The following is a 27,768-nucleotide window of genomic DNA, read 5'->3' on the forward strand; positions in this document are numbered from 1 at the left end:
TCTAAAGGCCTCCAGGACACAGTGCTGCCCGCTCTCCTCCAGACCACGGTCAGGGACACCAGGCAGCGTGTGTGCCAACAGCCTCGGACACACTAACGTCTGAGCCGTGGCTTTTCATCATCCTCATGAGGTAACCTTGGACCCCTCTGAGCCTCAGTTTCCCATCTGCCAGGCAAAGATAATAACTGTCTGCCTCACAAGGTGCTGTGAGATGTGACAGAAGACGCCCAGAGACACAGCCCATAGTGGGTACCTGGAGCACAGCAGACACATGAGGTGCTGCAGCTCCTGCTGACTACTCCAGTACTGCTCGACCTCAAACACTGACCATGAAGCACTTCAAGATAAGTTTAGGAAGAGTAAAGATGAACCCAGTACGTGGGAGGCTGAGGCAGAAGGACTTCTGGCACCCAGAGTTCATGGCCAGCCTGGGTAAACACAGCAAGACCCCATCCCACTAAAAAAAAAAAAAAAGGCAGCCAAGAGGAACCAATGTAAATGTTCCACAAGTGAGGCCTGCGCTCCAAACACACCAGACCTTGATGACAGGGGACAAGCTGACAAGCCGGGCAGCCACAGAGAACCCAAACCACTGCACGGGTGCAGGCCCCACCTCCCACACAGCCTTCCAACCAATCCCTGTACTCTTAGGTCTCACATCATGTCTGTGAAGAACCCCCGCCTGGCAGTGCCACACAGGAGTCCTGGTGGTAGCTCAACCCAGATCAAGGCGGAGGCTCCACGGAGGTCAGGGTGAAACTCACCTAGGTCAGGGGAAGCTCAGCTCGACCTGGATCAAGGTGGAAGCTCAATCTAGTCAGGGTGAAGCTCAGCCCGGACCAAGGGGGATGTTCAACCTGGGTCACAATAGGCATGACACAGACGTGACAGCACAGGTGCAACACCCCCTCTGCAGCATCCTGGCGCGAGGACCCTCCCCCGGGGCTTGCTTCCAAGCTTCCCAGGTCCTCACACCACATACTCAAGTGCCCTCGTCCTCTCCAGCTCTGATGTACTGCCCTGCAACAGGTCTGCCTTCCTGTCCCAGGACAAACTCTGGAAGAAGCCCTGCACCCCCCATGCCTAGCCTCATGGCAGCTCACTAACTAAAGTATCAGAAATAATGTTCACTATTAATAAAGTGTTTTTCTTCCACCCCAGAAAAAAATGGAGGAGTCAAGAAAAGTTAAAAGGAAAATAATATTTCTCTCTCCCAAAAAGTCAGTCATACTGGCCAAAGCAAATTTAAAATATCACTAAAAACAACTGTAAATCAAATGCTGCATATTACAGACCAAAAATGACTCTGCTAAATAGCTGTTACCCTCTAGCAGTTGGTTTAGGCAAAGAAGATAGCATTTTCAGGCACAAAGGACCCAAACCTAGAAGTTGTAATGACTCCTGATAGAACTGGCATACACAAGGAAACCCACGTCTAACTAATTCAACAGGCATTTTACAGAGGAAATAACCATGAAAAGATGGAAAAGAAGAGTGTGCTTTAGTGCAGATTTAATGGTCCAATCTAGAAGGTCAGGAACAAGCAAATGTCTTCGTTCATAAAGGCCTCTGGGACCACCAGGGAGATGAATGGTGACCAGTCGGCAGGGGCAGCCCCACGAATGGCCACGCAGACAGCCTGGACACAACAGAGTTATCAGTAAGAGGGACCGCACGGGCCAGGAACATGGACTACAGACTGGTAAGGGCTGAAAGAAGTGGGAACAGCTGGGAAGACTGAAGCACAGGAGGATGCTGAGATCCAGACCAACGGGTGAATGTGGGTTCATAATAATCAGAAAACGTTTTCACAGAAATTGAATGGAAGTTCCTAAATTTGACAAGTATCATACTAACACAAAGTTCAACAAACCCATCCCAAAGTTGGAGTTCCTTGGTCGCACCTTTAACAACAATCCACTTTAGTTAAACCTTCTATCAATTCCTCAGGTTGACAACCCTTTTCTCAGTGGCCCCAGAGAACCAGACAAAGCCATGCTGCCACCAGAAAGGCAGCAAGCAGGCAATTCCAAGCAGCAGGAGCTGGCCTGTGGGCCAGCACAGAAGCCAAGCAGCCCCCTCAGCAGCAAGCGCCTGTGCAGCACAGGGCCTGCGCTCTCCAAATGCCAGCGTCCTGCTTGGCTGCTTGTAATCCTTGTGAATCACACACAGCTTCTGTGCCTACTCACCACCACAAGCCAGCACTAAACAGCCTCATTATCCTGAAGCCTGCTGTGACCACAGGGTGTGCAGAGAAGAAAGGCCGGTGCCAGGGAGAGAGCAGGCAGGAGGAGCAGCAGCAGGGGAGCCCAAGTTTCCACCAGACCCAGAAATGGCATGAGGTAGTTCCAAACGGCTACAGTTCAGAGCACAGATAATTCACTTCCGCTGAACTTCAAGGTGTCACCCACACACTGTCACTTCCAACCCCACAGCAGGATTATCACAAAGGAACAGCAACCTGATTAACCTCCCCAAAGCACTGTTCTGATCATTCCATGGCTCCCAACTACCCACCAAACAGAGTCCAGGTGCTGGAGACTCTCCAACCCCAACCACCACCTGCACCAACCCTTGGATCTTACGGACAAGGAGACTGAGGCCAGGGATGGCAAGGAGGCCTAAGGCCAGCAGAGGCAGGACTGGACCAGGGCTCAGCCCCCTCCTCCCCACCTCCAGGATCCGTTTCGCAGCTCCATGTCTTGTCACGTAACCTGACAGACATCAGGGTTCTCGGCTTTGCCCCCTGCCTTCCATGCAGAGCCACCATTCCTGAAGTGTAGCAGGTTGAAAGCCACCCAAGTGATCTGAAACCGCCCCTGTTCTGTGCCTCTGGGGGAGGCCTGGCGCTGCACACACTGTGCTGCACACCTCCGAGTACTGCGGGGCCTCCTCCTGCACTTTGCAATCTCTGCCTGGGCTGTCCCCCAACCTAGAATGGCCCTGCCCTGTTGCCAACTATGGGAATCACAACGTGAAACAAGACGCACCCACAAAGGCTAGACCTCCACATACCCAAGGGCACGTCACCCTGTAGCATGGGGCAGGGTACTGAGCACACACCTGTTCATGTTGAAGGATGACCAAGGGAGGAGTGAAGCCTGCTGTCCTGCCCCCATGTCCCTCTGCTTGGTGCACGGACCTCACATTCTGCTGCTGACAGCACCTCACCACTTCTCCCAATCAGCTTTCCTCACCACCTTTATGACAGGCACTGAAGCCCATCCACAGTGGCCAGTCCCCACCCAGTGCCTGCACCTGGCCAAAACAAGCTCACAAACATCAGATATCCACTCTCCACCCACCCACAGGGGTCTGAGGTCAGTGTGCTGCTTGGACCCAGAATGCTTGGTAGTAACTCCTGTCCTGACACAGGCCAGTGAGTGCATCCTGACACAGCAAGGCTGGCTGCAAGTCCCACCACAGCACAGGCACCAGCATCCCCACCCACCACTCGGGCTGCAGATTCCAGATAAAAGGCTTCCCTCCTTAAGGGCCGGCCCTTGTCTGCCATAGGACCACTAAGGAGCTCCAGGGGACAGCCACGGTGCGCACACACACAGGAGGCAGCAGGCAAGCGAAGGACCCAGGTATGCCCTGCATCTGAAACACACCTCAGGGCAGGTCGGCCTTCACCCAACAAACACCTGCAAGCACGTGCAGAGCCAGATCTCACGTGACGGGCTTTCAGCTGGACAAAACACAGGAGAAAGCAAGCAGCCCAGGAAGAAGAGGAGCTGAGTCACACTGCATCCTGAGAGCACCGAGGATGGGGAGCGATGCCTGGAGGCGTATGACACATGAGCGTCCTCCTCCATAGCACAAACTTCCTAAACAACTAGTATGCTACAACAAGGGCAAGAAAACAAGGGATGTCACAGTATCACATAAGAGATCCCCCCCCAAAGAAGTCATTTAACTCCTAAGGGCTTACTGGATACTCTGGTATATGAAAAGATTCTAAGTGTACAGTTGCCACATGAACCACACTGCTGTGGCCTGTGTGGCTTTACTCACGCACAGGCCTTGGCTCTCAGCAATGAGAGCACCATTCACAACCCTGACGTGGGGTGCCATGGCCAGGAGAGGGTTCAGGAAGGACCCTGCTCTCACCACGATGCTGAGTAGCCCTGTGAGGAGGGGAGAGCCTCGCTTCTCTGTCCCTGAGTGCCACCTCAACAGCAGACCAAGACTGCTCTCAACTTCCATTTTATTGAAACTAAAAGGACTTACTTGGTGGTATCACACCTCTATGACAATGGGAACAGGCTGTTTCCAAACTCTCCCAGAACACTGGCATACTTGACCCCCCAAGACCTGAGCCAGTACAGGAGGAGGTCTGATAGAGCAGGCAGCCTCAGGACCCCACAGCAGAGAGCTGTGGTTCAGCTCCACTCTGTGACCCTACCAGGATGGGACCCCAAACACGAATAGCAGCACCTGCCTCAAACAGTTCCCATCTCACTGGACTTGGCCGACACCAGTCTCAGTGCAGGTGCTCCAGAAACATGTGCCTGGTACAGAATCTCCGCCTCCTGCGACCCCAGAGGGATGAGCAGGCGCCCAGCTAGACCACACCATCCCACTTCACATCACTGTGCTGCCCACAAGTTACACACGCAGCCTCTCAGCCTCCTGAAAGCCAGTGGCACATGTCCCAGGCATCTTGGCTGCCCCCAGTTCCCACAGGAGTGTGAAAGGCAGACCTGAGGTAACTGGATCCTCAACTGGAGAGCATGTGCCTGAAGAGGGGCACCCCGGAAGGGGCACCCCGGAAGGGGCACCTGCGGGAAGGGGTCACTCTCCATCTGACTGTAGGACTAAAAAGCCCCAATTATGTAATTATTGTGATAAAAAACCTCTCCCAAGGGCTGCACTTCTGCAGACACCCCTTCTGGAAGGCCATCTGAGGTGGCACTGGCTGCTCAGCAGGGCAGAGGTACTAAGTGCACTCCAGTTCACCCCAAAATGTTTTACTATACTATTTGAATTCCACCTCCTTTTATTTTATATATATTCTGTTTTAGTTGTAGTTGGACACAATACCTTAATCTTATTTTTATGTGGTGCTAAGGATTGAACCCAGCGCCCCGCCCATGCTAGGCGAGCACTCTACTGCTGAGCCACAACCCAGCCCCTCACCTCCTTTTTTTCATAATAATATTTCAATTGAACATTCCACAGTGCATGCCATCTGACACTTGTGGGTGGAATGAAGGACAGCTGTACACAAGTGCTGGCCGGCTCCTGGCCTCAGGCTCTTCTGTACTCAGGTTGTAATTTTTAGTGAGAAAAAGGGTACATATACTAATACACTTCCATTTGTATTTTTTTAAAGAATGGGGAAGGGTGAGAAACATATTTACACAAACCCACATGTACTATTTGAAAATGTGCAGAATACTTCTGAAAAAAGATAAATGGCAGGGCTGCTGCTGGGTCATGGAGGAAAGGAGATCTGTCATGGTGTAAGTTCTCAGGGACCGACCATTTCAGTTCTTTACCTCGGTGTTGAGGTACAGCTTTTTCAATTTAAATATTAGTAAATAAAATAAGAATCAACACTCCCAGTCCCCAGACTCCATGACAAGCCTTGAGAATCCCCAGCCCTCCAGCCCTCCTCCCCCTCCTCTGGAACACCAAGGAACAGTACCCCTGCTACTGAAGTTTATGTTACAAATTCTCAATACTGTAAAACGTATCTAGGTCGTGATTATGCACATAAATAAATGTTGATTTAGACACATAAACAATTTTAATAACAATTTTAAGTAAAGATCGTTTCAAAACATTATACGAACATTAGAAATGATGATTATGAAGATGTGGCAACATGGGAAAGGCTTGTGGCATAATATCAACTGGAAGAAAAGGGTGACAAAGCGCATCATCATTCCCACACCTTCTGTGGAAAGACAGGATGGGAGAATGGTAAGAAAACTGTGATGTGCAGCTGCCGCAGGCCACCCTGTGCTGGCTCCCAGCCAACCAGCCCCGCGGGGCCTCTTTGCATCTATAAGCAAGGTGCAGGTGAGTGCCATGCCCTGCTTTAGAGGTAAGCAAGGCTCCAAGGCCTGACTACAGGCACCCACCCAGAGCACTCTGTGGTAAGACCCCACCCCAAGCCCATGGTCGTGTTCCTATACTACCCTGACCCCCAGGAAGCGAAGAGTCAAGGCAGCAAATGCCTGAAAGTTAAGGCCTCTTACTTTTCTACAACATGGTTACTCTACTTCCACAACCTAAAACAAACACATGGTGACACCTCAGGTCTAAAAATGGGTTTAAAAGAATCCTAACTACTCCTGACTGAGTTGGGTCCCTCAAAATTCACATGTGCTCAGTATTAGTTGTAGGGCCCATAAAAAAGGACAGGATTAGTGTCCTATGAGAAGACACATCAGAGCCTCAGCATACCTGGACCCAAGCACTCATGTGTGCACTCTTGCCCACCCACACCCACACATCGGGGCACAGGAAGGACTGGCATCTACAAGCAAGAGGCGGCTTCTTCCCAGAGACAGCATCAGCTGGCACCTGGATCCTGGACTTCCAGCCATCAAAGCTGTGAAGGAGAAGCAAGGATTGTGCAGCAGCCCACCTGCGGTGGTACTACTGCTGCCCAGCAGATGGGCACACAGACCTAGTTGTTCAGATTCTTACTGAAAACCAATGACATTCTGTCTTTAAGCATTTTATGCAGACTTGAACTTTTCCCTCTAAGACCATTTTGAACACAGTCTAAGACGAGGGCAGAGAACCTCCAGAGTTGTATTAACATCTCGAGTTGTCTAAAAACCAAAACCAAAGCCTCACCCCCACCTGACATTCAGAGGAAATGTGACATTCTTTACCTTCCTGTACAAAACCCAGACTCAGGCAGCTGGGGTGTGGCTCCGCAGTAGAGCACTTGCCTCCCACGTGTGAGGCACTGGGTTTAATCCTCAGCACCACATAAAAGTAAGTAAACAAAATAAAGATACTGCATTCATGTATAACTAAAAAATATTTAAAAAAAAGAAAAACCCAAACTATTCTTCATTCTCAGCACCTGCTTTGAAGCTGAACTTCCTAGATTAGATCCAGGGGTAATAGCCACTGGCTCAGCCATGTCTCCTACTTCTGCGTTTCTATCATTAGGAATTCCTCCTGCTTTTTTAATCATTGGTGATTTAATCCTGTATCAAACTTCTAAAAATGAACTCCTCATGCCCTATTAAACAAAATACAGTGCAACACAAACCAGGTCCTACAGCAATCTGCTGGCTCCTACAGTGGCCAGCCCCTGGGCCTGTCTCCTCATCTGAAAACTGGAGACCACAAGCTCCTGCACCCTAATTACATAGGGTCAATGCCAAACAAACGAGCACTTTTGAAGGAAGGGATTTATCAATACCAGCCTTCATCCCTGCAGAGCACAGAAGGCACAGTGCATTGACCAAGTGGAGCCAGTGTATCGCCAGGCAACAGGGTTCTATCACGCAAAAACAAGGCTGCATTCTTCCTTTTAATATTCTGAAACATAAACAAAGCACCTCAGAAACAGCTCCCCATGAGACAGCTCTGGTGACAACAGCCACAATATTGTACCCACTTGCACACAGCAGAAGCCCTCAGCAAGGGTAGAAGGAGTCCATGATCACCAGTAAGCCCCTGTGTAAATCAGGTTAAGGGTTCAGCACAGACAGCAACGAGGTCACCAGCCACCTCACGGCCTCGCGCATTCATGGGCTCCATCAACACTCAACACAGGCAAGCGTAGGCTGCTGCGGGGCAGGGTCAACAGGACCCCGCCATTCTCTGCAGCCTTCTATCCATCTGGGCAGTAGCCGAGTGGTAGCCAGTCGGTAACTAGGACCTGCCCTGGGACACACGACCCCTGCTCTTGCTGGTTAGTTAAAGGCTGACTGACCTTCAGTGACCAGAGGCCCTAGGCCCAAAGGACTAGGTCTGTTTACCACCATGACAGGTCAAGAGTTGGGGCCAGGCTGGGAGAACACCAGGGTACCCAGGAGGTGGGCCTCACCTGCTCCACCACCACCTTGATGGTGACTTGACCCTCCTGGGATGACAAATAACTCTTTCAGGCCCTCAAGGACCACAGAGGGCCCACAACAACAAAATCCAGAACAAAAACCCACCAGCCTCTCTTCCTTCACCTTCCTGCTTGATGTCTTTAACATACACCACTCCCTTCCTACCTGTAAGTTCTCAGACAGCACAAGAAAGTAGCTGCAACAAGGGGAATCGGCTGGCCTTGGCCCCCAGTGCCTTCCCTGGGAAAGCAGGGTAATCGACGAAGCATCCAGAAGAAAGTCCCATAGTGACAGGGCCTCCAGCCCCTGGAATAGAGAACAGTCTCAGACAAGGCCCCAAGGGGACAAAAGTAGAAGCAGACAGCCACTGGGCTTCAGGCCCTCTCTGGGCTCCTCCTCGGGTCACTCTCTCTTCCCCAGCCACCCACCACCACTTTATTTTCCCATGACCTGTGGAGAAGTGTCAGCTCCTGCCCAAGTGGCAGAATCACAGAGACCACTGGTCAAGGTTCTGCCAGCAAGGACAGCAGAACAAAGGAAAGAGAAGCCATGGCGAGCAGATGGCTCAGGAGCCAACTCATGGAGGGCCAGTAGAGCCGGTCAATGATCCAGGGGTAGGGTTGAGGACAGGCAGGACACTGCCATGGAAATAGGCTCATTAGCAAGGCTGAGACACCACCCTTGGCTCACACTCACACACCATTCCCAGGAGTGTGCACAAAGCTTAAAACTGAGGGGAAGATGAGGTAGGAGTCTGGTTCAAATCTAGTCTGACACTTACTGGCTATATGCCCTTCGACAAAATATGTAACTTGTACATTCTGTTAGTAAAACAAACTGATAACAGCACCAATCTGGTGAAGGAAACAAAATGCAGGAAGCCCCTAGAACAACACCTGATACAGAGTAAACACTAAATAATTGTATCACCAACACCACCACCATTATCACCATTACCACCACCACCACCACTACCACCACCATCATCATCATCACCATCACTACCACCACCATCAAAACTATCATTGTTATCACTGTCATCATCATCACCCTCAATGTTATCATCATCACATCATGATCACAACCATATCACCCCCTGTAGCTAAGAGAAGCCACACACCTCTCAGCTCTGGTCTAAAGCCTGCTTTCCTGATAAGAAGACACAAACCCTGGTGGCTGCCCTTCACCCTGTGAAAAGCTGAGAGGACTGGAGCTTAGATTCTTGCTGGCATCACTAAGCTGACGCCAACAACTACCTACCTCCAGACATCTCACAAGGGGAGGAAAATAATAAAACTGTTTGTTTAAAGGCCCTTGAGTCTGGTTTTCTGTTACCTGCAGAAAAAGTTTATGTCCTGACACCCCTTGACACAAGGTACCTGTGTCAACTAGTAAACTAGCAATACGGATAACTGCTAAAGGGCACGGAGCAAGAGAGCAACTCTGACAGCTAGAGGCTCCATTAACCCCACTGGCATTCCCTGAGAATGCTCCACATATGTCACAGGTCACTGGAATACAAGGACAAGTGATTTGTTGCCTCAGCCTACAAGAGATTCACAGTCTACACAGTAGAGGGTCAGACGGAACTCCAACAGCGGAAAAGAAGAAGAGGAGACAAAGAACAAATGCAAAGTGCTGCCCGGCACAGGAGCAGTGAACTCCCAGGGACTCTTCCACACACTCTCCACTTTTCTTCTCTGATCCCTCAAACAGAGAAACATACCACAGTCTCATACTACTCATTTATTTGGCATCCTAGCCTGCAAAGAATATTAAGAGAAAAAATTTAATAGACTGACTTTTAAGACTCTTCCTTTGAACTGTAAAACAGCCAGGCACAGTGGTGCTCACGTGTAATCCTAGCATGTAATCCCTCCAGGCTGAGGCAGAGGAGCACCAAATTCAAGGCCAGCTGCAGCAACTTACCAAGGCCCTAAGCAACTTAGCAAGAACCTGTCTCTACATAAAAACGGCTGGGGATGTGACTCAGTATTTAAGTGCCCCTGGGTTCAATCTCTGATACCAAAAATAAAAATAATAAATAAATATATCTTACAAACTTATAAATATTTTTCTTAACATTTGTATACTGGGGGTGGGAGGGAAAAGGAGGGAGCAGGGGACTAGCAAGGATGGTGGAATGTGATAGACATCATCATCCAAATACATGTATGAAGACATAAATTGGTGTCAACATACTTCATATACAACCAGAGATACAAAAAATTGTGCTGTATACATGTAATAAGAATTGTAATGCATTCCACTGTCACTTATTTTTTAAAAAATTTGAAAAAAAAAAAAAAAGAGTGCATACTGAAGGGCTGGGGTTGTGGCTCAGCAGTAGAGCGCTCGCCTAGCACATGCAAGGCGCCGAGTTCGATCCTCAGCACCACATAAAAATAAATAAATAAAAGTATTGTGTCCAAATAAAATATTTAAAGAAAAAAAAAGTGCATACTGAAAACCAGCACCCAATAGAAACAAGCATCTGAAAGAACCTTGAATGTTTCCCATGAAACTAAAAGTCTACCCTGGCTATTAAAAGGAATTTTTAACTTCCACCCAAGCATGTTCGGCTTGGCTGTTAAAGCCGACTAATGCTACATGAAGTTCAAGTGCCACATCTAGCAGTGAAAATGATACTCCAAAAGAGGATACTGGTGATGGGACAGAAGTCAGAAGGAGCCAGTGTGCTGCCTGAGGCTCTCCTGCTGCTTCCTGATGCCCAGAGACTGCGCTGATGAGCCACCATGGACAGCACTCCTCCTGGGAGTCTGCAGCCTGGGTGAGAACTGGTTAAGAGGTGACACAAAGGTGGAAAAAGAAAGCCCAGCTGTCATAGATAGGACACATGTAAACAGTGCAGTCTGGGTTCGCTGATTCCATTATGTTTCCATTCCCCTAACTTCCACTAACACTCCTGCTGATGATCACAGAAACCCCTCAGTGAGAGAAGGACACGGAGACCAGAAACAAGAGGGAGGGAGCCGTGCCAAATCCCTGCAGTGCCACAGGAGAAGGCTGGGAAGGACAGCAGGGCTCTGCACCACCAGGGAAACCACAGAATGAAAAAAACGCAAACTAAGAGCCACAGCTGCAAACTAGTCCCAGGCTGAGGAGAGAACACTCTGGATGAGGAGCTGACACCGAATATGAGTAACAACCACTCACTGTGTGACAGTCCTTAAAGAAACAAAACCAGAAAGAGGACCGTGACCACCCCAAGGAAGGGAGGAAAGTGTGGACAGGTGACATCCAGTGGCAAGTGCCCACGTGGCACTCACTGAGCAAGGCACTGAGGTCAGAGCTGGCTCAAAGACAACAGCCAGCCCTGCTGGGGCACACAGAAGAGACATGGGGACAAAAGCAGGCAAGTACCACATGGGAGGCCAGGTGGCAAGGGGTGCTGCAGAGAGAAACAGAGCAGAAGGACACCAAAGGGGTGTGCTCGGGTGAGCAGGGTTGTGCTGTTGATACAGCAGTCAGGAAACCCTGCTGAAGAGGCAGGTAGCATCGAAGCAGAGAACTAGAGAAAGTAAGTCACACAAAAACCCAGGGACAAGGGAAGTGAGTGCAAAGGCCCTGGGATGCTCCCAGGAGAGGAGGCAGCAAATGAGGCCAAGAGGAACAGGAGCCAGATGGCAATGGCCCTGGAAGGCCACAGCAGGCCTATGGCTGGCTGCCCGGTAGCATGCCATCACTGATGGCTTTGAGAAGTACTGGATCTCACTTTGAAAGGTCACTAACTGCTCTGTGGAGGAACCTGGACATAGGGGACTCATAGGGGACAGAGGCACAGGTGCTACACAGCACTATGTGGGGTGAGGCAGGCAGGAGGAGAGTAGAACGACAATGACAGCCTGGAGCTGCACTGAGCAACTGCTGCTGCATCGACAGCTGGAGCCACTCAGGAGAGAAACCAGGGTTCCTGAATCAAACCCGGGCGACCACCTTGAACCCGGGAACTGCCTTAAATACAGATGAAATTACACAGGGTGTGAAGAGACCCTCTCCCACATTCCTCAAGAAACTCGCCTCAACAGTTTACTCTGGGCCATGGGAAGCTGCAGCAGGAAGCCAAAATGGGGACCAACAGAGGTGGGTGAAGGGCACAGTCAGCACACGAGAGAACTGAAGACCACAGGCGCCCAAGCCCACGAGCTCCAGCCAGCCGTCAAGGAAGGAAACAGGCTCCAGTCCCCTGCATACCACAAGGAGGCCTGGGAGAAGGATGGGTGTCCCCACCACTGGCCCCAAGCGCTTGCACCCCATGCCACCACCTCCCACTGTGCCTAGAGTTAGAATCGGCAGAAACATTATTTTCCTGGCCAAGTCCCAACGGGACCATGGCACCTGTCAGACTGAGAGGTGCTCCCTCATTCCCCAAATGTTCACCATGCACCAGTTATGTGCCAGGTTCAGTCTTACACTGCGGCAAAAGGACCAACTGACCCAAAGTCCAGCCCCAACCTGGATGCCCTTTCAGCCTGGCTCTAGATGACAAGCTGCAGGGGTGGACGACAGATTGCTGGAGAGGCTCAAGCACCCCATCAACACTTCTATGGCTTCAGTGTATTCCCAAATCATATTTGGAGGTAGAGTATTTGAGAGGTCATTGGGGTTGGGCCCCCAGAACGGAAGAGATCTGAGCTGACATACACTTTCCCTCTGTCACCATGTCATGATGCATCAAGAAAGTTGCCACCATGCTCTTGGACCCAACCTTCATTCTTTGTAAGTCTCCTGGTCTCAGATATTTTGTTTTAGCAACAGAAAACCAACTAAGACAGACCTCTTTGAAGTACTTGCTCCTAAAACCACAAGAGCAAAGACAAAACCAGACCTTCAAAGGCATCCTGCCAGTCACTGGCTGCCACATCTCTCACACCTACATCCAGCAGCTGCTGGCACCCAGTTGTCCAGCTGGTGTAAGGAGCATCACTCTGGCTGAACTGGCACAGTAGACTCAGGCTCAGGGACCCAGCACTGCCCACACTCCCACAGCAAGAGGATGTAAACTAAACCCTGAGTCAGAACGCAAAGCACTGGGGAGGACAGGCAGCCAGCCAGCCACACAAAAGAGCAGGGGCAGGGGCAGGGGCAGGCTGGGAGGGAGCAGAGGGCCAGGGTGCAGCAGGGACGGGGTGGAGGCACTGAGGGCAAGCAGGTGAGTGCAGCCTGGGCACCAAATGCACAGAGGTATGGCTAGAAAAGGAACCAGGTATGGTCGCTAAGTGGGGATCCATTTCCTCTCCACAAGGTTCCTTGCTTTTTGGTAGCTCTATCCTGTCCTGTCTTCCCTGAGGAGATTCCAGGGCAAGTGTGAATGAAAGCCTTCTCTGTCCCTCGCATTTTCCTCTCTTCTGAGCTTGCCCTCACCCTTCAGTAAACATGATAAATATGCACGAGCACACACATGTGCACAAAGACCCAAGGCAGTGTTGCCAGCTTGGGTCCTATTGTGGCACAGGCTGCAGAGCCAGGGTATGGCCACTAGAGAGTAGCACTGGGCGGGCTGGCAGATTGCCAAGAAGGGAGGAGCAGCTCTTCAGAGCCAGCCTGCCAGGCCCAGGGCCAGCCTGCTGCTCCTAGCCCAGATGCTAAGTTCTCCAACAGAACCCACAGGAGACAAAACAACTTCCTCAGGCCTCTGAAGTGCACTAAGAATCCTGCTGCCTGCACTAACTAGAAACGTGAGACCAGGAGACAGGAAGCCTATACCAGATCAACGCTGTCCCACCCTGCCCTGCCCCACAGCCAGGAGACTGAGCCTGCTGCTTACTTAACCTTAGAAGCAATCTCCCCCACAGCAAACCAGCAAACAGGAGCAGGCAGGTAGTGTCTGGGGCCCTGGGGTGGGGCGGTTGGTGGGGATTAGTAACACAACATACAAAGGCAGCAATTATGCAAACATTTAAATAGACTGCTTTCCCTGGTCTGTTTCCTCAGGCCATGACTTTGTTTCCCAGCTGAAGCGACATATTTCTTTCATCCCCGAGCTCCTAACATGTTCTGGTTTTTATCCCCTATTCCTGCAACCCCTAGGTTCCAAGTTCGGATGGTTTGGCTCCCTCCTTCTCCCAGTCTACCCAACATCATGTCCAACCAACAAGACCCAGTTCCATCCAGCAGTGCCAGAAACTGACCACCCCACCTCACCCATCCCCAAGGCCTTCATCCTCCATCAACCACCCCTGGATCCCCTGCCCCTCCCTACCTCCATACCAACAAGGCTGCCCAAGGAATCTACCTAGTCCAGGACCCCAGGCAATGCTCTGGTGAAATTCTTCAAGGTCCTTCCTTCCAAGCTTCACTAGTCCGGGTTCCAAACCTCCCAGAGGCTTCACACTGCGTCCAGAGGAAAGCAGAGAGCCTTCATCTGGCTTTCTCAATACTGGGACCTGGCCACTTCCCACCCGACTGGCTTTCTCCCTTTCTCCCCACCCCACCAAGGCCAGAGCTCCATAGCTGCTTGCCACTTCTCAAGCATTTCTGAAGCTCTCCCACCACAGGACCTTTGCACTCTTCTCCCTGGAAGGCCTTCCCCGTCTTCAAACACCTCCCTTCAAGGGTCTCAGCCAGAAAGCACCCTTTCAGGGTCTTGGCTGACCACCCAGAGCTACCTCTCGGCATAGCTGTGTCCTCCAGGCATGCCTGTGGACTTCCACTGGCATCTGGAGTGCTGAGTGTATCTGCCCCTGAACACTAAAAGGCTAGCTCCTTGAAGGAAGGCCCTCAGGGCCGGCTCCCAACTCCTCACAGTGACTATTGACACAGCAGGGGCTCGAAACATACTGGCTGAAGGAGTAGACCCTGCGAACACCAAGGACCTTGCAAGTAGACCTGCTTCCTCTTCACAGCTGAGGAGACCAGGAGGATGAATCACTTGTTGAGTCAGTCACATAGGGTGAGGGCACAGCCAGCACGTGACTCCCCCTATCACAGCAGGCCCTGTACTGTCCTCCAGCCATGGACACTAAGGGCATCTGCCCACATCCAAACTGCCCAGGCACAGGGCTCCACACCTGGCCACCTTCCGCCCAGGGCCAGACAACCCTCCTGATCCAAGGCCAGACTAGATGCTCCCTCAGGGAAGCAGGAACATGACTGGACGCCGGTCCCACTCCTCCAAGAGCAGGGTGCCGCCTCTTCTACTGTCTGAATGCTCCACACAGTGCGCCCTCCAGGCCCTCCGCTACGAGGAGTCGCTCAGCAGCTCTCAGGAAACCGCATGTTTTGCACATTGCCAAATCATACTCCCCTTCACCAGACACACGTGACAAACAGGACGCCTCTAAGTGTCATTTTCTCAGGTTTCAAACAGGCAGTCTCTGTGTGAGTAAATATTGAGTCAATGCTAAGAGGGGAATGAGCTGTTAAGTTCTATTTGCTACTTTCTTCCCCAGGCTCCTAGCAGCACAAGCTAAACAAAGCAGCACTCGCTGGACGGTGATATGCAGCAGGCACAATCGTTCTGTGGCACTTCGCACATCAGCAATTTGCTTCTCCGAAGTCGGCAAATATTTGCCACTTAAGTTTTTACGTAATGTGAAAGGAATATGTTCCACTCTTCTCGGAGCTACCTTACAGGCCTTAGGAAACAGGCAATTTACCCACTATGTTTTCTCTTACCACTAAATATAAATCCAGTACAGTTTAAGCTCTGACTTTAACTTTTGGCTTTAGACTGTACTATTTAAATAGAATTCTGAAGAAAGAAAAAATCCATAATTGAACCAACCTCACAAAGGAATCTGACTTCTACATGCTAACCTTTTGATTTACCCATACATATTCATTCTCTTACAACCCTGGAAGCTTCATTTATAAGTATGATTTTAATTTCCAAAAGTTGCTCCAATGACCAAATCCACAAGGAAATTCTAGCTGGTGAGCAGAGCCTGACTAGACCAGAACTCCCACCAAGCACATCTTGTTTCCCTCGGACACCTCCTAACCTCTCGTCTTTTAGAAACCTCTGAGCACAACAGGAAGCTGTCTGAGAACAACCTCGATTTATCATTCAGCACTAAAGTTACCATATCATAATAATCAACATCAGAAAAATCAAGTTAGAGAGTAAGTAGGCCAGTGAAAATAAAATAACAATAATAAAAGTAAACGACATCTGTGAGCATACTATGTGCTAGGCCCTCTCACCTAAGCATGTTACATGCACCGTCCCACTCAATCTGCAAACTCAGTCCTGCCATCAGCACGTCTTCCAGATGCACAAGGACCCTGAGGCCCAGGACCTCTCCACGCGCTCAGGATCTCCACAGAGGCAGTCCAAATCTAGGGCCTGACCCACAAGCACCATGGGGTTCTGCCCCTCCCCTGCCTCAGCTGCTCCCAGACCCTGCAAAGAAGGCACACCGCACGCTTGCAAAGGAAGCATCTGAAATACGGATAAACCACAGCCCATACTCCTGCAAGAACAGTCTGCCTTTATTTCCTATTTTGGTGGATGGGACCTCTAGCTGCCCAGTTCTTACGCCAAACTCACAGGAGCCATCCTGTACTATTCCCTCTCTCCCACCTACATCTAGGGCCATTCTGCAAATGTTATCATCAGAGGTTCAGATACTGAAGTTTTCAAGTTGTCTGTAAATAACAGAAAACAAGGAATAACCTAGGGAGCTGGAGAAATAAATTATGTGATATGCATCCAAGGGATGCCCCCTGACCTGTTATAGGAAAACATATAGTTAAATACTACCTTTCATGTGGCAAAAATATGTATATTGTAAGGGGCAGGGGCTATAGCTCAGTGGTAGAGTGCTTGCCTAATTCATGTGAGGTACCTCATGTACCTCGGCACCACATGTAAATAAAGGTTAAAATATACATACGTGTGTGTGTGTGTGTGTGTGTGTGTGTGTGTGTAGGCTCAAAAGTTTCTACAAATTGCTTTTTTTTTTTTTCCTGCAGTACTGGGGACTGAGCACAGTGCCTCCTACATGCCAGGCAAGCACTCTACTACTGAAGTACACCCAGCCCTTTTTATTTTTATATTGAATCAGGGTCTCACTAAGTAACTGAGGCCTCGGCCTCCTGAGCACCTGGGATTACAGATATGTACCACCATGTCTAGCTGTCACTTCTTAATTATCAAGGGAAAAAGAGTAACTTTTCAGTGTGCAGAGCTGGCAGCACCACCTCCATCAAGTGGCCAGAGTCAGTATGACCATGTTAGGACAAACCGACCTCACGCCTCCTGCTATGATGACCAAGAACACAAATCTCTTACATGATACTCCTGCCAAAAAACTTATCAACCTGGATCTCATCATGAGGAAACAGCAAACTCAGGGACATTCTACCAAATAACTGCCTGTACTCACTCTATAAAAATGTCAAGATCAAAAACCACAATGAAAAGCTAAGCATATGGAGACTGAAAGGAATGTACCAGCCAGCTTGGGTTCCGTACTAGGAACAAAGTGATGAAGAATGGCACAGTGTGACTATGGACGACAGATTATTACAGCAGTATTGTTAAAATAGAATGGTGCCCAGTGGTTCGGGAGGCTAAGATAGGAGGATCACAAGTTCAAAGCCAGCCTCAGCAAAAGTGAGGAGCTAAGCAACTCAGTGAGACCCTGTCTATAAATAAAATACAAAATTGGGCTGGGATGTGGCTCAGTGGTCGAGTGGCCCTGAGTTCAATCAATCCCCAGTACAAAAAAAAAAAAAAACAGTACAATGTCTATGTTGAATTGCTTTACTTGAAAATTGCACTACGATTACTTGAGAAGATATCTTCACTCTTGGAAAATTCACAATAAAGTCTTCCAGAGTAGAAGAGGATATCTCCAACTGAGTTTCAAATGGCTCAGGAAAAAATACACACATACAAACACATGTAGAGAATGGTGAATCTGGGAGAGGGCAAACTGAGTGGCCACTTCTCTGCAACAATAAACGACATCAAAATACAATGTTTAACACCATGTGCACACTAGCTCTCTCTGGAAGAAGACATCTGGAATAATGAAAAGGAGGGAAGTGGAGCCCGAGACAGGGCGAGAGGCTCTGGCTCACTCTCACTTACCCCTTCTGTGCTTTGTAATACTGTGACACATACGTGTGTCACTGAGTCAAAAAATAAATGAAACAAAGCAGAGGAAATCCCCTCAGAACTGGAGCTGTGTTTCAGACTTTTCCAGAGCTCCCCTCCTTCATGGCTCCGAACTACGTCCTGCCCTCTCTCTACCTTCTGCCTCACAGCCTCAGCCCCAGCCTCCTGAGCACAAGGGCTGGGTAAGCCCTCCCCGCATCCACATGCCCCAATCGCCACCTCCTGGCCCAGCCAAGCACTGCACCTTCCACCATCCAGCGAACACCCAGTGCAGAGTGGCACTCACAACAGAGCTTCCTGAGAGTGGGGTTCTGCCAGAGGAACCTGAGGGCTAGCACACACCTCAGGGTCTGGCCACAACGCTGCTCTGGGGAAGACCAGCACTGGTGACTGCCCTCCCCAACCCCCAGCCTGCACCCAGGACCCACAGGGGCCTAGCTGTCTGTCTCCCCACCCTCTGATCCCTCTGCTTTCTGGCGGGAAAGCAGTCAGCAGAGCAGGAGGGTGGTAACCAGCCAGCCCTCGCCCTGTGAGCCAGCCTTCAACCCATGCTTATGAAAACAAACACAGCCACCTAGCCAGCCTGAAGGAGCCGCAGAGGACAGCCAGGCGCAGAGGAAGAAGAAGCTGGAAAGGCACTAACAGAGCCCCTCACAGGACGCTGTCAGCATCCCTGGTGTCCTAGCAGGCTCTGGCATGGGAACGGAGCACAGCAACCCCTATGAGGCACTCACACAGGGACATGTGCATTATGTACCATGCCCAGCGTCTCCTTTAGAATGGCCACTGGCGTCCTCCAGCCTGCAGGGACTCACCAAGGTCTGTGTGGGGGCCCGCGAGCAACTGCTTGAACTTGTCCAGACGATAAGCCTCTCTCTCGCTCAGAGCAGAGCCTCCAAGGGTGCTCACGTCAGACGTCCCACCCAGTGCAGCAGTGGCCGAGTGGGGAAGAGACTGAGACCTCTGTAGAGGGATCACGTTGCTGGCAGTTTCTGCAAGAGTGAGAACAGGGAAAGGTGAGGGTGAGCCTCCTGCCCACTGCTGCCCACATCCTCCTCCTGCATCAAGGTGGCCTCTCACTTGCAGTGCCACCGTCCCTTGGTGGCTTGCAGGGCTCACCCAGACCTATACGTGGGCAGAGAGCCTCCAGTAACATCTAACAAGAAAAGATGCAGCCTGCCAAGGCAGGAGAACAGTGAGGGAGGAACCAAGACACACCAAGAGCACCTCCTGCTATCTCCAGGGCACCTCTGACGCCACTGCCTCCAGACTCCCCTGGCCTGCCCACTTCCCAGACCTTGTCACAGCCCTGGGGAGGAAGGCTGGGAAGAGAACAGCATCTCAAGGAAGCCAAGGAAGCCAGGCAGGCAAGGGAGGGCTGCAGTGGCAGCAAAGTACAGGCCCCCACCCCCACCAGGGCATCTCCTGCTGCTACACCCCTGGGACCCTTGGGCTCTCTGGGACACTGGGGATGGCATAACAGTATGCTACATCCAGGAACCTGGGCCAGGGACAGCCACGAAAAGGAGCTCAGGGCTTCCAGGTCACACAGCAGTACTACCTCGGACCAACCGGCAAGAGGCTCTGTGGGCTCTGACTCCTAGTCTAAATCCCACCCAGCAACCTCATCTTCCAAAAAACAGAATACAAGAGGAAGCAAGAATGCACGCCAGGGAATGGCGCAAAGCTCAGCTCCGTGGAGCCAGCAGGTCCACTGGCAGCAGCTGCAGAGGGGCAGGGCACGAGTGCTACCCTGCAGCTCGTCCTGCCCAGCAGCCTCCTCCCCTCACAATCTGGCCAGGTGGCTGCTTGTACCTTTGCATCGGGACCTTTGCATCGCCCCACAGCGCAGGGCCGGTGAGCCCAAGGCTGGTGAGCCCAGGGCCTACCACTGCACCACACTGCATGTTCAATCCAGCTACCCTGCAGGGCTGAAGACCAAGGCTGACTACGGCAGGCAGGCCACAGGTACTCGCAGATGATGTTGAGGTCCCCAAGGCAGCACACAGGAAGGCAGAAGCACAGATGCCCGTGAACACAATCACTGGAACTGGACTGTGCCCCACAGGACAAAAGGGTTTAGGATGCTCAGAAGGGCAAAACACTGTTCCTATCAGCAGAAAAGTAAAATGGAACTTCAGGTTGATGGCCTGAGCAGCCTGCGTGAAGGCCCTGAGGGGCGATACACAGGGCCCAAGCGAAGCATGCACAAGCAGCTGCACAGGATACCAAGAAGAACACACAGCTGGGGCACCATCCTGCCTTCAGAGACCTGCAAAGTGCACAGAGGCAGGACGGTCAGACACAGCCCTGCCCAGAGAGACTGTTTCAGACCCTAAAGCCTTGACCTTCTGAGCCTGGACACCAACAGACATCCCCTCCTCCCTGAAGACTTCCATGACCTTACCCTGCACCCTCTACAACAAGACAAAATGGGGTCTCTGGCTCCTGGACACTCTACATTTCATCCACTCACAAATTTGCCTGACCCCACTAATACTCACCCAAGCTATGATCTTAAGTCCCTGAAAACAACAGAAGTGTGCCATCTTCATGCCACTGCTGAGGAAAATGTCCAGTGATCTCAGAGGCCAGGACCGGGGGATCGAGCACACCTACTCTCCCCCTACACTGCACAGCTTCTGCTCCCAGCCACCAATGCGACCAGTGTCCCCAGCAGGTGCCTCCGATTTCAGGGCTCCACAGGCTCACTGCTACAGATACAAGAGACTGATCAGTCTCTGTTGGGGGCAGAGGCTGCCCTGAGCAATGCGGGATGCTAAGTAGTATCTCCAGCCCTGTACCACACACAGTTACATACATATACACCTGATGTGTCCAGAGACAGTGCCCCAGGGCCCTGTGGGCAGGATCACCTTGATGAGAACCCCTTCTCTATGGGGTAGGGCCAGCAGCTAATAGCAGGGTTCCAAGCCAGGTGTCCTGGACCTGAACACCAGTCCCACCACTCAGGGAACAGCCCTAGGCCTCTCAATGCCTCATCCATGAAAGAGGACTAGACAACATGCCTTCCCTCCTAGAAGACATGAGGTTAAGGAGCTACTGCAAAGTTGTTTATTAAAGGGCTAGCGACAGCAAATGATCAATAAATACTATTATTATTTTGTTGTTGTTGTTGTTGTTGTTGTATTGAAGTGCCGAAAAAAAAGCTTGCTCAGAAAGCAGACATGGGAGAGATGACCAACCCCACGGCAGGCGAAGGCCAAAGCAAGGAGTTCAAGAGCCCTCTCCCAGCCACACAGTTCCTTGGGCACCATCACTTTGCTTTCTTTGCAGGAGGTGGCATGCTGGGTGACATCCCATGGTTCCCCCAGCTGGATGGATGCATTCTGAGCTTGCATCTGCTCAGGATATCCCACCATACAACTCCTAGTCCTGCCCACTCTCAGCCCTGGCATCTGGGGTGTGGAAGACCATCACTAACAGAGGCAGCTGTCACAAACTCAACCCAGACCCCCAGGGGCTTGAGAAGTGGCCCTCACAGCTTGTCAAGTTTCAACATCAGCACAGTCTGTGAGCAGGCTACACCGGGAGTGCCACAGCTGAAAGCACCCTGGCAGGACTAAGCATGGGAAGGTGGGAAGCGTGTACTTCCATCATCATCAGGACTTTCAATCAACTGCAAGAGCCACATCTGGCTGTCCATCCGTAAGCTTAAAGACTTTCAAATTTGCTACATTCCAATACTGAAAAATGATCATGTGAAATAACTCATACATTCTAGCTCAAGAGACATGGAACATTTTAGAAGTTCATTAATTCCCAGAAGGCGTTTTTGAAAACTAGACCAGGTACGAAGCGCAGGTCTGCATCCAAGGCTACCATGATGATTCTGGCTTTCTCATCTGTAAATGCGGAGACAGCACCCTAAACCTGAGGAAGGGATGCAAGACAGCCTTCGGCACAGCCAGCATCTTTCAGAGGAAGATGGGGATCCCACAAGACACCATGCTCCTCAGTGGCCCTCTTGGGAATCACCCCAAAAACCACCAGCCCTGTCACTTCCTCTGGAGGAAAGTGACAGCTCAGAGGAGCAAAGAAAAGCACATCAGGACCTGAAGGGAAAAGCGCAGACCACCTCCCCTGCCTGAGGACACTGCAGCCCTATGGAAGGTGACCCTCTGGCTGGGAGTCCTGCATAACAACAACAGGCACCCTCTCATCTCCTGTCTCCCAGGACGAAAGGCATGTCACTACCTTGGTGCGCCCTGCCTACCTTCGGGACAGGATGTGTGGCTCTCGCTGACGGACTTCACCAGCCGGAGGTCCACGCTTGGAGCTGTGAGCGGCTCTGCTGCAGGCGCTGGTTCCTGCATGGGCACTGGCTCCTCCTGCAGCACAGGCCGGGCCTGCCGCTGGCTGTGGTTGCGCAGGACGCGGTGGGCTGTCTCCATGACCACCTCAGTGTTCAGGCTCTCGGCCGCCATGGCCAGGAGCTCGTCATCATCTTCCCCAGCATCCCAGGCATCACTAGTGTTGCTCTCGAACTCCTGGAAGGTGCTGACCCTCTTGGCCTTCACTGGGGTGGTTGGCACCTTGGGTGTGGACTTGAGCAAACTGCAAAGCAAAGGCATCGTTACTGCACCCACTCAGAGGAGCGGCAACACACGTCCTAAATCAGCAGGAAAGAGCCCCCACTCAGGAAGGCGCTCAGTCTAGAGGAAGGTGCTGTGAGAACTCAAACACGAGTCACACAGAGAGCAAAATGAAACGAGGCAAAGTGCAGGAGGATCCAGCCACGGCAAGGAGAAGGTTTTTAGGGCAGCCAAGCTGAGCAGCCGCTGTCATCCCACCCACGGAACCCCACTAGGAAGCACAGGACTTTGGGGCAATGCTATTCAGACTCACAGCCTGAACTCATTTAGGTCTGGACCGCAAACACAGTTGCATGCTCCCAGCACCTCAGCAAAGCTCCCACAGCAGCAGCTGAGGGGCTGGGGCAGCAAGGACTGTGCAGAGAGCACAGCCTGTGGTGTGCACGTTTGGAAACAGTATCATTAAAGGAGACTCCCCAGAAATGTGACAACATACAACATCTGCCCTGCAGATGTCAGGAAGCGAGCACACAGGTGAGTGCTGCAGCCACACCAGAACCCTCCCACAAGTACCCACCAAGACCCACTCCCTCTGCTCCCACCTGCTGTGGTGTAGCAGCAAGGACCAGGGCAGCAGGCAAGAGAGGGGGAGTCAGATGAGCCTCCAGGAACGACCTGAAGCCAGGCTGCACCAGTTAACGGCACCAGCTCCCTGTCCTGCAAGGCTCCACCCCCAACCCACATGCAGCTGCAGCCTTCGTGTCGCCTGCCCCACTGCAGGATGAGCTAGGCAAGGAGAGCGGTGTCTCGCAAGAAGCAGTTGCCTGGTCCACATTTGCCAAATGAGAGGCTACTTTCCCTGCCCTTGGGAGTCTCAGTGAGCTGGAGGACAGCAGGAAGACTCTGGCTACCCCAGCCCTCCTCAAAGCAGCTGTGAAGCCAAAAGTGAAAGGAAACGTCACTTACGTGCCATGTAACAGTGGATCAAAAGGTGGGTGCTGGGCTCCATACACATGCTGGATGCTAACAAAAAGGAGAAAACAAATCAGCTTTTCTTTGGCATTGCTGAGAGCCCACCACTGACTCAGGAGAAGGGCCAGCTCCTCATAAGCCACACCACTGTGGAAGCAGCAACTCACGGGCCACCACAACCCTCCTCCATGCAAGGTCCTAAGGGCAGGTCGAGGAGGAATGCGTGGCACCACAGAGGCCCACCCACCACACACAAGCAGGGCATTTAGGCCCTTCCTGAGAACGGGCCAACACAGGCACCACAGCCCTCCAGGCACCACCACAGAACTCAGGCGCCCACTGAGAGACGAGGCCCTTGGGGGCACTGTCCGTCACACAAGCTGTTCACAAACACATACAAATGCCTGTCTGGGAATTCTCATCACTTTGTCTGAATGTCAAACGCAGCACCACCAAAAGAACATAATGTTTCTAAAGAATTAATGGTTTTATATAACCCTTAGGTTTATCACAGTACACTGGAAAACAGATGGAAACAAAATACCCCTCACGGTAGACATGGTGGCCGGCTGAGCCTTCCCTTGGCTGACTTCAGCTGGGACAGCCTCATAATGCGGTCAGGTCAGGGAGAAAGAACAGAGGCCACTGTTTTTCTAACAAAAACAGACAAGCTAGAGGCTGGAGACATGGCTCAGTGGTAGAGCACTACCCTAGCACAAGCAAGGCACTAGGTTCCATCCCCAGCACAGCCAAACAAAAAAAGCTGGCTTAGCCAGCACGCTCAGCCCTTGGCGCCCCACTCCACCCCTCCTCCTGGCCAGAGGAAAAGCCTGGGACCCCAGACACCCCACAAGAATGAGAAGTAAATATGAGACACAAATCCACCCAGGAAGAGTGGCAAGACAGGAGATGGAAACAGCAGGTCTGCCTGACCATCTCCCTTGACTCCAGGAACATGAAATAAACAAGTCCCTACTTGTTGAAGCCACCATCAGACACCCTAACTGACATGGTCCACAAAGCAGGGAAAAGGCACTGTGACCCAGTATAGTACCTTGTGGGCAATACGAGAAGATACTCACAGAGAGAAGTGAACACTGTCATTCTCTCAAAAAAAAAAGAAACCCTGTGTTAGTCAGGAAAAGATCATGACTACTTCCTCCTATCATTACTTTATTCTTCCTCAGTTTTAACTACCTCATACGTATTGGATGCACAAAAATATATATACAGCGTAAGTAGATTCAAAAGAACAACACAGGGCAAAGAGTACTCTTCACCTCTGCAAGTCCTTGTGAATCTATAACTGTTCACAATAGAAAGTTTCTAGAACCATAGGAATAGAGGGAGGACCAGCTACCCCGTCACTGGCCTGACCACCCCTTAGACAATATGACTTCCAACTTCACATTTTGCCACCATATGGCCACAATATAATGGATTCAACCAATGTTGACTGGGGAACACTCGAGCCACGTAAAACTGACTACAAAAATACCAACACACCTCTGGAGACAAGAACTCACACACCACTCTGAGAGACTCTTGAGGATGTGGTCCTGGGGACATAGGCTCCCAAACAAGGGGGCTGTTGTCCACCCTGCCAACGAACAGTTCAGGGGTTGGTGTGCCACCAATTGTTGCTAAGTAGACAGGAGAGTGCCCTCAGTCTTGGCCATGTGCCTCCTAATGAGGAGTAGGGCTGGCAGCTTCTAGGCCTCTTGTTCACAGGCATCTTTTTTTTTTTTTTGTGAACTGTTCATACCCTTGTCCATTGCTAACAAGAGTTCACCTTCTTACCAATTTTTAAAAGCCCCTTAATAAAAAAGAATTGCTTCTTGATCATTCAGGCATTATAGCAGGCAAAATAGCAGACCCACAAAAGATGTCCATGTCCCAGTGCCCAGAAGCTGTGGATGTAAGTTAGATGGCAAAGGGGGCTTTGCAATTTTGATTAAAAATATACACAATGAGATAGGAGAGTATCCTGGGTTTTCCAGGTGGGCCAACTCTAATCCACTTGAAAGCAGAACCCTTTCTACCAACTATGGCCAAAGGGACTGGAGACAGACATAACTATGAAAGAGGCCAGAGAGAGACGGATCATTTCCGGCTTCAAAGACGGAGAAAGGCCTCACACACCAGGGCGCATGGGCACCTCCAGAAGCTGGGGAGGGAAAGAAAAGGGTTCTCCCTGGAGCCTCCAGAAGGAGATCCTATTGACAGCTTGATTTTGGCCCAGAGAGACCTTTGTCAGACTTCTGACATCCAGAGTCCTAAGATGACACATACATTGTTGTAAGGCAATAAGTTTTTGCCAATTTGTTAGAGTAGCAAAGGAAAATGAACACCAGTGACAAATCTGTTTTCCTAGTCACTGGTGGCAAGGTCCACCACTCTTGTCTCCTTCACATAGGATCCACTTTGGTGACCACAAGGGGAAGACCCCCCCTTCTGAAACTGCATAAATTCCCAACTATGTGCTTTTTCACACTTCCATTTTTTTTCACATCTTTAACCCTTATTTTAAAATCCATCTATAATTTGCTTTATTTCACTACATAGTGTTTATTAGGAAACTTTTTTAAAAATCAATTGTTCTAATACCACTTATTATAAGCTCTCCTCCCAACTGGCTTGAGGATGTCATCTTTCATATACATTAAAATATTACCTTGGGGCTAGGGTGGTAGCTCAGTGGTACAGTGCTTGTGTGGCACATCTCACTGGGTTCCAGCCTCAGACCCACATAAAAATAAATAAAATATAAGTACTATGTCCATCTACAATTAAAAATATTTTTAAAAAACATTACATTAGGTCATTTTGCAGTGTTTTACTTTCTATTCATTTCTATGCCTGTAGCAGAATATTTTTCAGTAAAATGTAACAAACATTGTTGGATATCAACTCTATGACAGGATGAAGGAAACAAAAATAAGTACAATACAATCCAAATCATTAAGGATTTTATAACAGCTTCAGAAGCAAAAAATAAGGTGGCCTATGTCATGCTCTATGGTAGTTCCTGCGAGACACACCATGAGAACACTGACACCCAGTCTTGGGTTTTTCTTGACACCTAGACCTAGAAAAATGTACCAGGTAGAAAATTCTAGGTGAAGAGAGCAGATGCATGAGGTCTGAGGGCAAAGCAGAGGATGAACGAGGCGGGGAATAAAAGTGGCATCTAGGGGCCACCGCCACAGTGAGCAGGAACATGCTCATGTCAGGCTTCCCTGATCCTGAGCCCAGGAAGGCTTCACTCCACAGAGGATGGACACCAGGAAGTGAAGGGAATTCAAAGAGCCTGGTTACAACTCTTGACTTCCAAGTAAGTCAGTAAGAGAACAGAGCGATTTCAGAAGACAATTCTAAAGGAACTCCAAACACCACATTTACTTCTGCACATATCAGGATAAGATTTGCCCTCACACTGAAAAAGAAACCAGAAAGCTCAGATCCATCTGCTCAGCCAATAAGGACCTGCCCTATGCCAGGCACTGTCCTGAGTGCTGATGTCGTAGCCACCACAGGCCATGGACCAGGGCAGTGACAGGGGCTGGATCGATGCTTTTACAAAAGGAATGATGCATACCGAGAAGCAGAGGGATGGACCTATGACCACAACTCGGCTTCAGCCAGTCTCAACAGCCTGCATGTTTGCTCCAAGCTCCTGCAAGCCAGAAGACATCAAGAACAGTCGTCTCAAGCAGAGATTCCACTTACTCGGAATCCAACATGTCAGTTCCTTTGGTCCCCATAAACCAACAAGGCACAGATATGACTACTGCCATCCAAGATGGAAACCTGAGGTCTTCCCTGAGTCACAAGTCCCTGCAGGTGGCGAGGCCAGCTTAATGATACCTAAAATGTGAGAAACATCCACAAAAGCATCACCCAGAGATTGAGTTCCACCAGATCCTAACACTCTGTCACCCAGAGCTGAAGTCCTCCTCAGTCCCACTCCCTTTCCTGCATCCTCAGAGGCAGCTGCCAAGTACTTAGCATGCATAACGCCCAGACAGGTGCTTCCGCCTTGGGGAACACTCCAGAGAGTGTGTGCAACAGGTCTCCGCGCTGCATGCTATGTTAATATCACCGTCACACGTGTACC

At 50.6% G+C, this 27,768-nt stretch overlaps 1 protein-coding gene across 3 annotated transcripts in view; it reads right to left on the minus strand.

The window, feature by feature from the left end:
* Tbc1d22a (TBC1 domain family member 22A) overlaps window positions 1–27,409 on the minus strand; it is a 290,213-nt gene extending 262,804 nt beyond the window's left edge. For 2 of the 3 annotated variants that reach the window (XM_048802987.1, XM_048802986.1), the window contains exons 1-4: window positions 27,381–27,409; window positions 23,646–23,702; window positions 22,361–22,701; window positions 18,939–19,115 (exon numbers count right to left, since the gene is read on the minus strand). In XM_048802987.1, coding sequence (XP_048658944.1) covers window positions 18,939–19,115; window positions 22,361–22,701; window positions 23,646–23,702; window positions 27,381–27,394 — 589 coding nt within the window. In that variant the 5' untranslated portion in view covers window positions 27,395–27,409. Of the gene's footprint in view, window positions 1–14,665; window positions 14,691–18,938; window positions 19,116–22,360; window positions 22,702–23,645; window positions 23,703–27,380 lie in introns of those variants that run through there. The other variant, XM_048802988.1, reaches the window with a different exon arrangement.
* Window positions 27,410–27,768: the final 359 nt, after the last annotated feature.

Source organism: Marmota marmota, unplaced genomic scaffold (assembly GCF_001458135.2).
Source record: "Marmota marmota marmota unplaced genomic scaffold, marMar, whole genome shotgun sequence".
NCBI lineage: Eukaryota > Metazoa > Chordata > Mammalia > Rodentia > Sciuridae > Marmota > Marmota marmota.